This window comes from Pristiophorus japonicus, chromosome 3 (assembly GCF_044704955.1).
Source record: "Pristiophorus japonicus isolate sPriJap1 chromosome 3, sPriJap1.hap1, whole genome shotgun sequence".
In the NCBI taxonomy this organism is placed as follows: domain Eukaryota; kingdom Metazoa; phylum Chordata; class Chondrichthyes; family Pristiophoridae; genus Pristiophorus; species Pristiophorus japonicus.
This window is the reverse complement of record NC_091979.1, coordinates 285966012-285982352: the sequence shown is the minus strand read 5'-3', so window position 1 is coordinate 285982352 and position 16341 is coordinate 285966012. Positions and strand designations below refer to the sequence as shown.

Here is a 16341-nt window from a genome sequence, read left to right as displayed (position 1 = left end):
TTTCAGTTCTACAAAAATCTTCACTTGCTCCATTCTACTTTAGTTTGGAGTACGTTTTCACTGTGGAAACTTTCAAATCAGGCGTCAGTGGCCGGACACGCCCCCTTTTGAAGAAAAAATTCTGTTCCAAAGTGGAACTGTTCTACCTGACTAGAACTGCAGAAAAAAAAATGTGGAGAATTGCGATTTCTAAGATAGTCCGGTCTCCACCAGTTGCTCCTAAAAATCAGGTGCAAATCATGTGGAAACTTGGGCCGAATAAAAGGGAAAGAACTCGAACAGGAGGAGGCCCGGAAAATCTGCACCCACTGACACCCTTGGAAGAGTGGGTCACTGCTTTGATGGGTCCTGCCTGGAGAAAAACAATCAGTACAGCACAAGCTGGGCCCACACTCGAGGGAGAGGGCAAGTCCTGCAAATTCATCGTGGTCCTTCAAATCAACCCGCTGCCTGACCTGCAATGCGTGAGCCTACTCATGCCACCCATCCTGCCCCCTCCTCTGCTGCGAACCATTTGTCTGTTCTGTTATATTTTGCAGAACTGGAGGCCAACCCTGATGATGCAGAAGAAGATTCAGATGAGGATGAGCCTGAAGAGGAGAACATCTTACAATCCAACCCTCCAGACCAAGAACATGAGGGGGAGGGGGAGTGGGAGGGAATGGATAAAGCCCCCACTGTTGTACTGAATATGGAGGATGTGCCACTCATGGAGGTGCCAGCCCCTTCTATGACTAGTGGTTTGAGTGTTGGTGGGATATTTCATGGTTTCACACCTTCCGAGTTTGCTGGTCCCAGTAGAAGGGTGCAGCGAGGTACATCCAGGGCCCCACCGTCCCAGACTGCGGGTTCCAGTGGTGTGGTGTGAGCCACACCCATGGGGAGGAGGGGCAGGAGAGCTCGACAATGCTCTCCTGAGATTCAGGATGTAACAGATATGGTTCACATGATGTCATTGAGTGCGGAGAGCATTGACCTTACCCGATCACTCCTGGACACCATCAGTGGGGTGAGTGATGAGGTAGCGGGACTGTCAGGAGAAGTAACAACACTCGCCGGGACCATCAGTGAGGGAATAGTGGCCATGAGGGAGGGAATGTCAGAGGTAGTGCAAACCACGTCACTGGCCATGAGGGAGGGAATGTCAGAGGAAGTGCAAACCATGGCACTGGCATTGAGTGAGAGAATGTCAGAGATAGTACTGGCCATTAGGGAGGGATTGTTGCAGTCCGCTGAGACACTGTCAGGTTGCATGAGGAACGACGTGTGTGAGTTAGCTGCTGCAATAAGGGAACACGCCCAGACTCCGTACACATTGACAGAATCAACTGCCACTCCCACTGCAATCCCCACACCAGCCTCTGAAAAGCCCCAAGCCGGACCCTCTAACTTGCGGCCTGACATTGATGCCCCTCCACCTTCAAGAGGTGCGCAGTACCCGAGATGTTAGAAGGAATAAGCTTGGTACCAAGCCCAAAAACACTGTGTAACTGCATGCGGGCAGGGGTGGTGGAGAGTTCAAGACCAAACGCAGCGGGCAGTCTTAGACTAAGGGGGATGAGAGATGGGTGCAGCCTTTCTTTGCTGCTGTTGTTATTATTATTGTTACTGTTGTAATTGTTCTCAAATTAAAAGTTTTTTGTAAGTAAGTTTATAAGTGATCATAACATTTTTAAGTGATCTTAAAGAGTGATATTAAAGTAAAGTTTGATACAAAAATAATTTTATTAATGTTAAGTTAAGTACATTGTAAACTTTTGAATAAAATATATTTGACATTAAAACTGAATCATGTTCCATTAACACAACACAACATTACGGAATAGCTCCAAACAGTAAACATGTCCATGTGAATAATTGTTGCTGAGCCCTCGGGCATCAGTAAAGCATTCACAGATGAGCTGCTGGCGCAAGGTTCGAGCAATGGTTAAAGGAGCTCGATGGCCCGCCCTCCTCTGCCATCGTGCTCCGGCCTCAGGCACTTGCATGGCTTCCTCTTCTTTGTTATCATCCACCTGCTCCTGCTCGTCACCTGCATCTTCTACATCATTATCATCAGCCACTCCCACCGCAGGTGGGTCTTACACTACCAGATGCTGCTGCCTCATGATGGTTAAGTTATGCAGCATGCAGCACACAACAATGAACTGACCGACAGTCTCAGGGGAGTACAGCAAAAAGCCTCCAGAATGGTCCAGGCATCGGAAACACTGCTTCAATATGCCAATAGTTCTCTCAATATGTGACATGTTATATTGCCGGTCAGCTTCTGTCCGGGTTACGCGTAGGGGAGTCATGAGCCAGGTGGCGAGGCTGTACCTTTTGTCTCCCAGTAGCCAGCTCTGCCCTTCTGGCTGCATGTCAGATATAACGCTGCCGCATAGGATGAACGCATCATGGGTGCTGCCAGGGTATCTTGCATCGACTGACATGATATAGAAACATAGAAAATAGATGCAGGAGTAGGCCATTCGGCCCTTTGAGCCTGCACCACCATTCAATAAGATCATGGCTGATCATTCACCTCAGTACCTCTTTCTTGCCTTCTCTCCATACTCTTTGATCCCTTTAGCCGTAAAGGCCATATCCAACTCCCTCTTGAATATATCTTATGAATTGGCATCAACAACTCTCTGCGGAAGAGAATTCCACAGGTTAACAACTTTCTGAGTGAAGAAGTTTCTCCTCATCTCGGTCCTAAATGACTTACCCCTTATCCTTAGACTGTGACCCCTGGGTCTGAACTCCCCCAACTTCGGGAACATTCTTCCTGCATCTAACCTGTCCAGTCCCGTCAGAATTTTATATGTTTCTATGAGATCCCCTCTCATTCTTCTAAACTCCATTGAATACAGGCCCAGTCAATCCAGTCTCTCCTCATATGTCAGTCCTCTAATCAATTGTCTCCTATGTAGCACCATGATGCAGAAGGCTTGCACAAATTATGGCATTGTCAGTATTGCCCCCATACTTAAAGTTAAACTTTCAGGCATCAGTTTGGTGAACCTTCGCTGCACTCCCTCAATAGCAAGAACGTCCTTCCTCAGATTAGGAGACCAAAACTGAACACAATATTCCAGGTGAGGCCTCACCAAGGCCCTGTACAGCTGCAGCAAGACCTCTCTGCTCCTATACTCAAATCCTCTAGCTATGAAGGCCAACATGCCATTTGCCTTCTTCACTGGCTGTATATGATGCATGTCGTCACACACGAGCTGCAGATTAATGGAGTGAAAGCCTTTTCTATTCCTGTACATCTCGGAATCCTGCAAAGGTGCTCGCAAGGCGATGTGGGTACAATCAATGCAGCCCTGTACCTTTGGGAAGCCAGCAATCTTTGAGAAGCCCACAGCCCTGTCATGGATTGCTTAGGCGGTCATGGGGAACTTGATGAAGTCATTCCTCCACTCATACAGTGCAGCCGTGACCTGGCGAATAGAGACATGTGTTGCATGCTGAGAGATGGTGCACACATCCCCAGTTGTAGCTTGAAACGATCCAGAGGCATAGAATGAAAGTGCAGCTGTGAACTTCACTTCAACTGACAAAGCAGGTCTGGTCCCACCAACTCACAGATCTCACGGACAATTTATTTGTGGAAACGCGGCCTTCTGACACAATCTGCAGCACTCAGGTGCAGGTACGAATGCCTGTCTTGATATACCCGAGTGGGTAAGGTCTCCTGCTCAGCATCCTACGGGCTCTGATGTTTCTGATGCGATGAGCTCCAATCAATTGTCTCCTAAGTAGCACCATGATGCAGAAGACTTGCACAAATTATGGCATTGTCAGTATTGCCCCCATACTTAAAGTTAAACTTTCAAAGAAGCTCAAAACAGCAGGAAAGTAGGCAGCACAGGTTTGCAGTTCTCTCTCTCCCCAAGGTCTGTATGGATGGACCACACACAAAGGTACTGTGACCTCTCCTCTCTCCTTCCCCCCCCTTGAGTTTTGTGACCTCTCTGTCCCTCCCCCTCCCCGGGCTACAAGCCATAAGATCGGCTCCCTCTCTCCCTCTCCCTCCCCGGGCTACAAGCCGCAATATCGGCTATCTCTCTCCCTCCCCGGGCCACAAGCAGTAAGATCGACTGTCTCTCCCTCCTCTCCTCTCTCCAGCCTCCCCCCCCTCCCACCATGGCTTGTTTTGTAGCCGAACCCCAAGCTGCTGTATCCAGATGCGAGGTCGATTCTGTCGGCCAAACCTACAACCTTCCAGGCCTTCTTCAAGATATTCGGTGGTGGCGTGTGAGTGAGTTAAAAAATGAGAAAACTTGTGAAATCCAACACATTTACACTTCTACGCTGACAGGTAAAAAAAAAGTTGAACTTTATTATTGATTTTGACAGTGTTCTTGACTCCCTCCAAAATCTTTGATTTAAAAACAATGGCGTCTTTTCAGCGCAGATTTGTGAATGTCCGCTGGTTTCTTAACTCACCAGAAGGTTTTTTGGGAGTGGCCTGATATGCCAACGTAATGGCGAAAAATGTTGGCCAAACTGCGAACAATTGAAAAAACCGGCGCAGACATGAAACTAGCCTAGAAAAATCGTAACTATGTCCGTTACACCAGCGTAGATCGCAGGGGGAAAGTTTAAAAAAACAAATTCCTCCAAAATTTAACTCAATACGCCAAAAAAAGCAGCCTACTCCAAAAAAACGTCGCAAATCACTGGGGAAAATTGAGCCCTAAATGAGTAGCATTTCCCTGCTATTACAATTCATAGAATTTTTCTGTGGCTTTCTCTGAAGGCAATATGAAAATTATCGTCCTTGATTACAGTTCTAGGGCAACCATGATTTCAATCTCAGTTGCTCAGGATGACTACCTTAGACGTTTTTTGTCTTTTCAGGGGTTGCGGCAGGTTATGTGATCAATATTCTACAGCTCCAAAGTCACGGCACATAGATATTTAAAAAAAATCATTCTGGATGAGGTGTCTTTCTTCGGATGGTGAACAGCCAATTAATATTATCTTACCTGTTGCGCGTGATGAACAAGTTCCATTCTCTCCCTCAGTATTTGGGCATCACGTTCTCGGAGCTCACTCATGACCTGCCGTTTCCATTGCTCCACTGCTCGTTTCAGCTTCTCCTGTTCCTCTTCAGACAAAAGCTCAGTCATCTTTGCACCTGCTTCTTGCTGCAGAGCATCATACAACATGGCTTCCAACTCCAGAATCCGCTGTTATAAAAAGAACATTAACATTGCCCATGAATGTACAGTACCACAGTTACAAAGCTGTTGCTTGTATCTGCACCTAGCTCCGGAACATGAAGGGAGATCTGTTTTTGAGATTGAAATATGGTTAAATACCAACAATTGCAGTGAATGGATGTTTCAATACCTTTAAAGAGTTTACTTTATTAATTAGTTTGGATCTGTACAGTTAAAAGCAAGTTCTGCAGCTTTAATAAATCTAATCAAAATAACATTGTAGAATGTACTGTACATTGCTTCATGTATTCTAAATATTTTAAAATAGGTCTTGTGATATCTTCTTTACGACATCATAAACACACAGACTACAAGATGGCTCTACCGAAAACTTGTCAGGTGATCTAGTCACATGATGCTTTTATTGTATTTACAGTAGCTGTTGCATTACTATGGTAGTCCACTAGGTGGTGCAATACTTGGTTTGGCCAGCCATTTGCAATATAATCATACACCTTTGACATAATTGGGTCACGTTTGGATGCTCTACCAATCTCTTCAGCTGTGACTGGCAATTCATCAATATATGAAAAATCGAACACTTCTTCACTATCAGTGTAACTTGGGGGTGATGGGGAAGGCAATCTAGATATAGCATCAGCATTACTGTCATCAGCTGATCATCTGTATTCAATATCATATGTATATGCTGACAAAATCAAAGCCCACCTCTGCATTCGGGCTGCAGCTAATGTTGGAACTGGGGACTTTGGATGGAGGATTGCTGTCAGGGGCTTATGATCTGTAACGATGGTAAACTTACAACCATTCAAGTATTTGTGGAATTTCTTGACCCCAAAAATTAATGCCAAAACTTTCCTTTCGATCTACGTATAATTACGCTCACTGGCACTGAGAGTGTGTACAGCAAAAGCAATTGGTCTCTCCTCCCCGCTATGTAGTACATGAGAGATCACTGCCCCAACTCCAAACAGAGAGGCATTACCTGCTAGCTTGATCTCCTTAGATATATCATAGTGATCTAACATGGTACTCTCTACCAACTGGCTTTTACACCCTTTGAATGCTGTGTCACATTCTTCTGACCACTTCCAATGGACCTGTTTTTTCAACAGCTCATTCAATGGAAGTAACACTGTTGCCGAATTTGGTAGGAACTTCCCATAATAGTTCAAAAGACCCAAAAATGATTGAAGTTCAGTGACATTCTTGGGAGTGGTGCATTTCTAATTGCATCCAGCTTTCCCTTGTTTGGATGTAAACCATCTTTGTCCACTCTGTACTCCACTGAGCTTTAAAATTACTCACTATTGTGAGCAGTTGCTTGTACTCTGTGCTTCTCTAGCTATTGAGCACTTCATTCAACACATTATTATGAATTCACCTCTTTGGTACTGAAATGAGTATGTCATCTAAATAACATACTACCCGTTCAAGTCATCTAAATAACGTACTACCCATTCAAGGCCTTGCAAAATCTGGTTCATCACCCCTTGGAATATGGTGGGGGCGGAAGACACTCCAAATTGTAGCCTATTAAATTGATATAGGCCAAAATGAGTATTTATAATCCAGCATGACTTGGACTCCTACTCTAGTTCAAGTTGTAAATCGGCATTTGTCAGATCTAACTTTGAGAAGATCTGGCCACCTGTCAGCATTGTGAACAAATCTTCTACATTTGGCAATGTATTGGGTAGATTACCCTCTAGAACCTGGTTCACCGTTACCTTATAATCACCATACAACCTTACCTTATCATCTGACTTAGGTACAACACAATGGGTGTAGCCCAATTACTTAAATCTATCTTAGAGATAATGTTCTCAATTTCTAGTCTTTTGAGTTCTTGCTCAACTTTCTCCTTGAGTGCATATGGTACAGGATATGGCTTGCAATAAACTGATCTAGCATCCTTCTGTACCATGACACTCGCCTTGAAGCCTTGGATCGGACTGCCTGTTTCATGGAACACCTTTGGATACTTTTTAGTGACATCATCCTTCGATGCAAATCTCGTTTCAACACAAAAAATCTCATTCCAATCCAGCTTCAGTGATCGCAATCAATTTCTACCTATTAAGGCAGGCTTGTCTCCTGACACTACTAAAAGAGGCAAGCTCTGAAACTGATCCTTGTATTTAATGCAAACCGAAGCATCACTATTCTATCACTGGATACACTTTATTCCTTTTTTAACTGTAGTGCTTCAGTGTTGTGTTTGGTTTTGTTTTATTTTACCGGAGAACTCTGTACAACAGCAGCACGGCACCTCGTGTCAACTGGACTCTGCTGAGGACTCGGTTCCAGTGAATGTAGCAGAAACCTGTCTGCAAACTTTGCTGACAGTGATATGTCCTACCACAGGGATTTGCTCTCCTGAATAGCCTTGCAGGTCTATCTTCGATTTCTCCATCGGAAAATCACTCAACTTGTCGAGATATAGAGATTCCGGTACTATGCTCACAGATGCACCAGTGTCGATTTCAATGGGTATCCTAGTTCCTGCAACGTCTACTTGGATGATGATACTTTGCAAATCACTGTTAGGTACCTTCGTGCTGCTGATGACGTGTATCTCCAGAACCTCCTCGTCCTGTTGCTTCTCTTCAGTGCTATGCAATCTCTGGCGATTTCTACTTATAGCATTGTAAGATGCTTTACTGTTCAGTTGGCATGCCTTTGCAAGATTGCAAAAGAAACACTCTGCCTTCACATATGGACAGCTTTGAGCAATGTGTTGTCCCAGGTACCAATAACACGACTTCAATGCATTGTTACCTTAGCCAGTTGCTGAGGCCTTGGAGCCCAAACGCCTTTTACTTCTAACCTGCAGGCGATTCACCTTGGTCGGCTGACGACTGGAAATGGTGCGAAATTCTCGCGCGTATCGGTGGGCAATATCCATCGACATAGCTGTCTGACAAGCTGGATCAAAATTCAAGTTAGGGGTTGTCAACAACTTTCTTCTGATTGCTTCATTTCTCATCCCACAAACAAAGCGGTCACACAATGCTCGGTCTTGAAAGTTTCCGAAATGACAGTAAATGGATTGCTTTTTTAAAGCTACAATGTACTCACTGATACTTTCATCACTCAACTAATCTCGTATTCCAAAACGATAACTTTACCAATTTCCAGGGGCTCAGGACTGTAGTGTTGTAGAATCTCCATCAGTGGCATGTCCTTCGGCTTGATGGGAACAAGCACATTTTTCAGGGTTTCATACACCTCGGGGCCTGCTTCAATCAGGAAAATAGCCCGTTTTTTTCTAACACCACCTTGTTAAGGTTTTCATCATCAGGGACTTTGACGATACTGTTTACAATGAAATACATTTTTAGTCGCTCCACATATGCTCCGAAAGTCTCTCGGTCGTAATGGAACTCACCCAAGCGTCCTATTATTCCCATAGGCGCAGCCATCTAGACCCTGGCAATGTCAACAGTGTGCTTTAAATTTACCATGGATTTTTAGCTGTTCTGCAAAACAAAGAACCTCTCCAAGGGCTCAATATTGGTGGCCTTACAGCCCACTGCCACCTGCTGCCGCCGACTGCGGCCGAATTTTGCCTCCGGTTTCCTCTCTCCCAGTTTCCTCTTGGGCTGAAGCGGGCGGGAGGGGAATACCACTGAGAACTGCCCGCTGATGTCCTCTGGCGGCAAAGTGGCGCAAGTGGCCTCCCGCCCGCCGAGATGTCAGATTGGTGCGGGCGGGAGTTGGCGGGTGTCAGCACCAGCAGGGGGAAGGATCACTGCGTGGAGTCAGGTCTAACCCCGACGATATGTATGAATGGGAAAAAAAGGTAAATGAACATATTTAAAATTTTATTTTCATAGCGACTTACCTGGATGGGGTCCCGTGAAGGTGTTCTGTTGTATTTTCTTTGTAATGCTTTTTATTTTCAGTTCTTCCAACCTCCCTGGGCCCGACTCCATCCTCGGCAGCACTTGGGTGGCAAGAGCCACTGGAGTTTAAAAGGATGAGAGGGGATCTCATAGAAACACATAAGATTCTGATGGGACTGGACAGGATAGATGCGGGACGAATGTCCCCGATGTTGGGGAAGTCCAGAACGAGGGGACACAGTCTTAGGATAAGGGGTAGGCCATTTAGGACTGAGATGAGGAGAAACTTCTTCACTCAGAGAGTTGTTAACCTGTGGAATTCCCTGCCGCAGAGAGTTGTTGATGCCAGTTCACTGGATATATTCAAGAGGGAATTAAATATGGCCCTTATGGCTAAGGGTATCAAGGGGTATGGAGAGAAAGCAGGAAAGGGGTACTGAAGGAATGATCAGCCATGATCTTATTGAATGGTGGTACAGGCTCGAAGGGCCGAATGGCCTACTCCTGCAGCTATTTTCTATGTTTCTATGTTTCTATGCCACCGGGATTGAGAGCTCCCGCCCGCTGCTGCCCAGATTGATCGCGTAAGCCATTATTTTGCCACCGATCAGTACCGCCACCTCTTTTAGAGGAATCTTCCTGGCAAAGTACCGCCCAGTCTCCCGGCAGCCATCGGCGGTACTTTGGGCGGCACTTGGGCGGGCCTTGGCCATCATCAATTTCGGGCCCTAAGTCTGTTTGGCAGGAATCATCCACCAACACAAATTTCAGCTAGGGAATCCAGAAATCCTATCCTCATTCGCCAATGTGATATCTTCTTTACGACATCATAAACACACAGACTACAAGATGGCTCTACTGAAAATTTGTCAGGAGACCTAGTCATATGATGCTTTTATTGTATTTACAGCAGCTGTTGCATTATCACAGTAGTCCACTATGTGGAGCAGTAGTCCACTAGGTGAAGCTCTATATTACAAGTCTGGCATAGTATTATTGTGTTTTATAAAATATAGTCAATGTGACATTGGATAATTCAATTCATTTTGCTACGTTCCCTGAAATTTTGTCCTAAAAAAGAACTTAATAACGTCTTGTTGCTTCTCTGTTACAACTGTCAGGATCATTCAAGTTTATAGCTGTCATGAAAATTACAAATGTTACCACTTCCATGAGCTCAACACGTCATAAAGTATTAAGAAATAATAATACTACACACTTCAAGGTACTAATATCGTAAATCCAATATAGCTGCGCTCTCGATGTTATCTGGGAGCTGAAAGGAAAGATGCTCTTCTGTTAGTGAAATGGGAAACTTTAACGAGAAATCCCAGCCTGTGAGAGAGGTCGGAATCTGAAAGGAGCAACTCCAGCTTGGAAAAAATGTCAGAGGCTAGAAAGAGAAGCTCCAGCCCATGAGAGCGATGGGAAGCTCGTAAAGAAGACTCCAGTGCCAGAGAGCTTGCCAACATGAATTATTGGCACTCTTTGCACAGGCAATATCTCTTTCCTTTTCAAAATTGTCATTATCAGCTCCTCCCTCTGTTACATTCATAATAAAGTAATGTAACTGAGTACTGTAGACGTAAGTGTGACCTTAGTTCCGCTATTCTAACTCCAGAGAGCTGATACAGCATGAGAGACCTGCTTATATACAGTGCTCCCAAGGGATGCTGGGATCCCTTGGGACTCCAACAGGTACGACCTCTGGTGGCGGTATAATACTGGTTACATAGGGTTGCATACATAACATCACTCCCTCCCAAAGTTAATATGCACTTATTTACAGGGTGAGATGATCTGGGACCTTTCGCTCCCTAGTCGATCGTCTCGGTACAAACACAAGAGCAGGTGAGTTGGTTGGTTCTTTGCTGGGCTGCTGTGCAGCTGGCCTTGCTGGGCTGCTGGGGATGGTGAGTTCAGCTTCGTGGTCAACCGTGGTGTCGGTTGCCACTTGTGTGTGTGTCGGAGGGTCGAAGTTGGTGGTGTCCTCTTCGGGTTGCTCGTGGCTGTCTGTGAATCGCAGATTGGTTTGGTGCAAATGCTTTCTGCAAGTTAATCCATTTGCGAGTTTGACCTGAAACATCCTACTCCCTTCTTTGGCTATGACAGTGCCAGCAAGCCATTTGGGACCATGTCCATAGTTGAGTACAAATACAGGGTCATTGACTTCAATATCGCGTGACAAATTTGCGCGATCATGGTACATGCTTTGTTAATGCCGCCTGTCCTCGACGTGATCATGGAGATCAGGGTGGACGAGAGAGAGCCTTGTTTTGAGCGCCCTTTTCATGAGCAGCTCGGCCGGGGGAACCCCGGTGAGCGAGTGGGGTCTGGTGCGGTAGCTGAGCAGGACTCGGGACAGGCAGGTCTGCAGGGAGCCTTCCAACACATGTTTCAAGCTTTGCTTGATGATTTGGACTGCCTATTCTGCCTGGCCGTTGGATGCGGGCTTGAACGGGGCAGATGTGACGTGCTTGATCCAATTGCGGGTCATGAATTCTTTGAATTCAGCACTGGTGAAGCACGGCCGATTGTCGCTGACAAGTACATCAGGCAGGCCGTGTGTGGCAAACATGGCTCGTAGGCTTTCGATGGTGGCAGTGGACGTGCTTACAGACATTATTACACACTCAATCCATTTTGAATAAGCATCCACAACAACCAAAAACATTTTGCCTAGAAACGGGCCCGCAAAGTCAATGTGGATCCTCGACCACGGTTTGGAGGGCCTTGACCACAAACTTAGCGGTGCCTCCCTGGGTGCATTGCTCAGTTGAGAGCAAGTGTTGCATTGGCGCACGCAAGATTCCAAATCTGAGTCAATGCCGGGCCACCACACATGTGATCCGGCTATAGCTTTCATCATTACTATGCCTGGGTGGGTACTGTGTAGGTCGCTTATGAACGTTTCCCTGCCTTTCTTAGGCAAAACCACGCGATTACCCCACAAAACAGTCCGCCTGTATGGACATTTCATCTTTGCGCCACTGGAACGGCTTGATCTCTTCATGCATCTCCGCTGGGATGCTGGACCAGCTCCCATGGAGGACACAGTTTTTTACAAGGGACAGTAAAGGATCCTGGCTGGTCCAGATCCTGATCTGGCGGGCCGTGATGGGTGACTTTTCGTTTTCAAATGCATCCATCACTAAGAGCAAGTCTGCAGGCTGTGCCATTTCCACCCCGGTGGTGGGCAGTGGTAGCCGACTGAGAGCATCAGGCGCAGTTCTCTGTGCCTGGTCTATTGCAGATTATATGCATACAGCGTGAGCGCCCATCTTTGGATGCGAGCAGAGGCTTTGGTATTAATATCTTTGCTTTCTGAGAATAGTGATATGAGCGGCTTGTGGTCAGTTTCTAACTCAAACTTAAGACCAAACAGATATTAGTGCATTTTTTTTTACCCCGTAAACGCATGCCAGAGCTTATTTTTCAATCATGCTGTAGGTCCTTTCGGCCTTGGACAAACTCCTGGACGCATAGGCGACCGGTTGCAATGTTCCCGATTCATTTGCTTGTTGTAACACACACCCGACCCCGTACGAAGACGCATCACAAGCTAGCACTAAACGTTTACGTGGGTCATACAGAACAAGCAGTTTGTTGGAACATAACAGATTTCTGGCTTTCTCAAAAGCAGCGTCTTGTGATTTCCCCCATACCCAGTCATCTCCCTTGCGCAGCAACATGTGTAGAGGTTCTAGCAAGGTGCTTAACCCGGGTAGGAAATCACCAAATTAATTGAGGAATCCCAGGAACGACCGCAGCTCCATCACGTTCTGTGGTCTCAGCGTGTTTTTGATGGCCTCCTATTTGGCGTCGGTGGGTCTGATGCTGTCTGCAGTGATTCTTCTCCCTAAGAACTCGACCTCTGGTGCCAGGAAAACACACTTCGAGCGTTTCAACCTGAGTCCCACACGATCTAGCCGACTTAGAACCTCTTCCAGGTTCTGCAAGTGTTCGATGGTGTTCCGACCTGTGATCAATATGTCGTCCTGGAAAACCAGGGTGTGCGGAACCGACTTTAGCAGGCTCTCCATGTTCCTTTGAAAAATAGTCACGGCCGATCGAATCCCAATTGGGCATCTATTTAGATGAACAGACCTTTGTGCATGTTGATGCAGGTGAGGTCTTTCGAAGATTCCGCCAGCTCTTGCTTCATGTAGGCCGAAGTCAGAAAGATGGTGAATATCTTTCCTCCTGCCAGGGTCGCAAATAGGTCATGTGCCTTGGGTAGCGGGTACTGGTCCTGCAGCGAAAAACGGTTAATCATTACTTTATAGTAGCCACAAATCCTGACCGTGCCATCGCCCTTCAGGACCGGAACAATCAGACTGGCCCACTCGTTGAACTCCACCGGCGCGATGATGCCTTCTCGCTGCAGCCTATCCAGCTCGATCTCCAGTTTCTCTTGCATCATATATAGCACCGCCCGTGCCTTGTGGTGGATGGGTTGTGTACCGGGAACCAAGTAGATCTGCACCTTCGCCCCCGAGAAACTTCTGATGCCTGGCTCAAAGAATGATGGAAACTTGCTCAGAACCTGGGCACATGAGGCATCGTCGATGGACGAGAGCGCTCGAATGTCGTCCCAGTTCCAGCAGATTTTCCTCAGCCAGCTTCTGCCGAACGGTGTGGGGCCATCTCCTGGTACAATCCATAGTGGGAGTTCGTGCACTGCTCCACCATAGGAGACTTTTACTGCTGCACTGCCAATTACAGGGATCAGCTCTTTAGTGTAAGTTCTCAGCTTGGTATGAGTGGGGCTAAGCTTGGGCCTGTGTGCCTTATTGCACCACAGCCTGTCGAAGGCCTTTTTGCTCATGATAGACTGACTCGCACCCGTGTCCAGTTCCATGGATACTGGAATTCCATCCAGTTCGACTTTTAACATGATCGGTGGACATTTCGTGGTGAAGGTGTGTACCCCGTACACTTCTGCCTCCTCGATTTGAGTCTCTAGTTCAGTTTGATCCGCCATAGATCGATCTTCCTCTGTAACGTGGTGGTTTGCAGGGTTTGCAGCTCGTCTGCACATTCACTGACGGTGTCCCATTGTTCCACAGCCTTTGCATGCATAGTGTTTGAAGTGGCATTGATGGGCTCGATGATCACCTCCGCAGCGCCAACAAGGTGTCAATTGCCTCGCATTCACTCTTGATGGTGGACTCTGAGTCATCTGAGGTCGTGCAGCTGCAGGCTTGTACATTCTGCCATATCCATTCCTGCCTGAAAACAACGTTACTTTGTGTACAGTACTTGCCGAAACCTCTTTATGCTGCAAAATTTGTTTGGTGTTATCGCTGTTGGACATAAATCGTTATCGTTATGGCTTTGCTCAGGTTTGGTGTTTCAACAGTCAATAGTTTGCGAAGGAGAACCTAATGGCCAATGCCAAGCACAAAAAAGTCTCTTAGCATTTGCTCCAGGAATCCATCGAATTCGCAATGTCCTGCAAGGCGCCTTAGTTCGGCGACGTAGCTCGCCACTTCCTGGCCTTCAGGCTGTTGACATGTATAAAATCGATACCTTGCCATCAGAACGCTCTCCTTCAGATTTAGGTGCTCCCAGACCAGCGTACAAAGTTCTTTATATGATTTGGTTGTTGGTTTCACCGTAGCAAGAAGATTCTTCATGAGGTCATAGGTTGTTGCCCCGCAGATGGTGAGGAGGATCGCCCTTCGTTTGGCAGCGTTCTCGTCCCCTTCCAGCTCATTAGCCACGAAGTATTGGTCGAGTCTCTCCACAAAGGCCTCCCAATCGTCCCCTTCTGAGAATTTCTCCAGGATACCAACAGTCCTCTGCATTTTCGCGTGATGGTTCATTATCTTGTCGCCAGTTGTTACGTTCATAATAAAGTAATGTAACTGAGTACTGTAGACGTGAGTAAGTGTGACCTTAGTTCCTTTATTCTAACTCCAGAGTGCTGGTACAGCATGGAAGGTCTGCTTATATACAGTGCTCCCAAGGGATGCTGGGATCCCTTGGGACTCCAACAGGTACGCGGTATAATACTGGTTACATAGGGTTGCATACATAACACTCCCAAAAAAAAAATCATCCTTGAATCAGCTGTCCTCCTCAACTACTGAGCCATCTCTAATCTCCCCTTCCTGTTTGATGTTTTTGATGGAAAGCAATATGAGGAGAAACTTGACATACTAGGATTATTTCCACTAGAGCAGAAAAGGCTAAGAGGAGATTTGATAGAGGGTTTGAAAATTATGGTGGGTTTTGATAGAATGATTAGGGAAAGACTATTTCCTCTAGTTATGGAGTCAGTGACAAGGGGCCATCAATTTAAAACTGTCATTAAGGGAATGAGGAGAGAGATTAGGAAAAAATCTTTACACTGAGGACTTTTGGACTGTAATGTTTTGCCATAGGGAGTGTTTGAGGCAGAGACCATTGCATCTTCTTAAGGGAAAATTGGAAAAAATATTTGAAGCAAAGGAAGATACAGGCTTATGGGGAGAGATGGGGAAATAGGATTAGTTTTGTACATCTGTAAGATAGAACTTGATCTAGTAATGTAGAAATTCAAAGTTGATATCACCTTCACAAACGCCACCAAGGTGTGCCTAGAGGTGATGGTATATTTTCTAATTGACTCCCCAGTGTACTGTACTTTGGTCTGTAGATAAGGGTGGTTGGGTAAGGAAATGTGGTCCACATTGCCTCAGTTATAAACACACCTCCTTTTCATGTCTCCTCAAATCCTCCTCCAAAACGATCAAATAGACCGGTATACTAATTTTAACTTGAGGAAGGGCATTAATACATTAATGATTTAGACGAGGGGATTAAATGTAGTATCTCCAAATTTGCGGATGACACTAAGTTGGGTGGCAGTGTGAGCTGCGAGGAGGATGCTATGAGGCTGCAGAGTGACTTGGATAGGTTAGGTGAGTGGGCAAATGCATGGAGGATGAAGTATAATGTGGATAAATGTGAGGTTATCCACTTTGGTGGTAAAAACAGAGAGACAGACTATTATCTGAATGGTGACAGATTAGGAAAAGGGGAGGTACAACGAGACCTGGGTGTCATGGTACATCAGTCATTGAAGGTTGGCATGCAGGTACAGCAGGCGGTTAAGAAAGCAAATGGCATGTTGGCCTTCATAGCGAAGGGATTTGAGTACAGGGGCAGGGAGGTGTTTCTACAGTTGTACAGGGCCTTGGTGAGGCCACACCTGGAGTATTGTGTACAGTTTTGGTCTCCTAACTTGAGAAAGGACATTCTTGCTATTGAGGGAGTGCAGCGAAGGTTCACCAGACTGATTCCCGGGATGGTGGGACTGACCTATCAAG

The 16341-nt window shown here is 46.1% G+C and overlaps 1 protein-coding gene across 11 annotated transcripts in view; it reads right to left on the bottom strand.

Annotated features, from left to right (window-relative positions):
* Positions 1–16341, bottom strand: part of jakmip3 (Janus kinase and microtubule interacting protein 3) — a 599024-nt gene that overhangs the window by 189347 nt on the left and 393336 nt on the right. For all 11 annotated transcript variants that reach the window (XM_070876792.1, XM_070876782.1, XM_070876783.1 and 8 more), the window contains one exon: positions 4980–5183. In XM_070876792.1, the coding sequence (XP_070732893.1) occupies positions 4980–5183 (204 nt within the window). The remainder of the gene's footprint in view (positions 1–4979; positions 5184–16341) is intronic.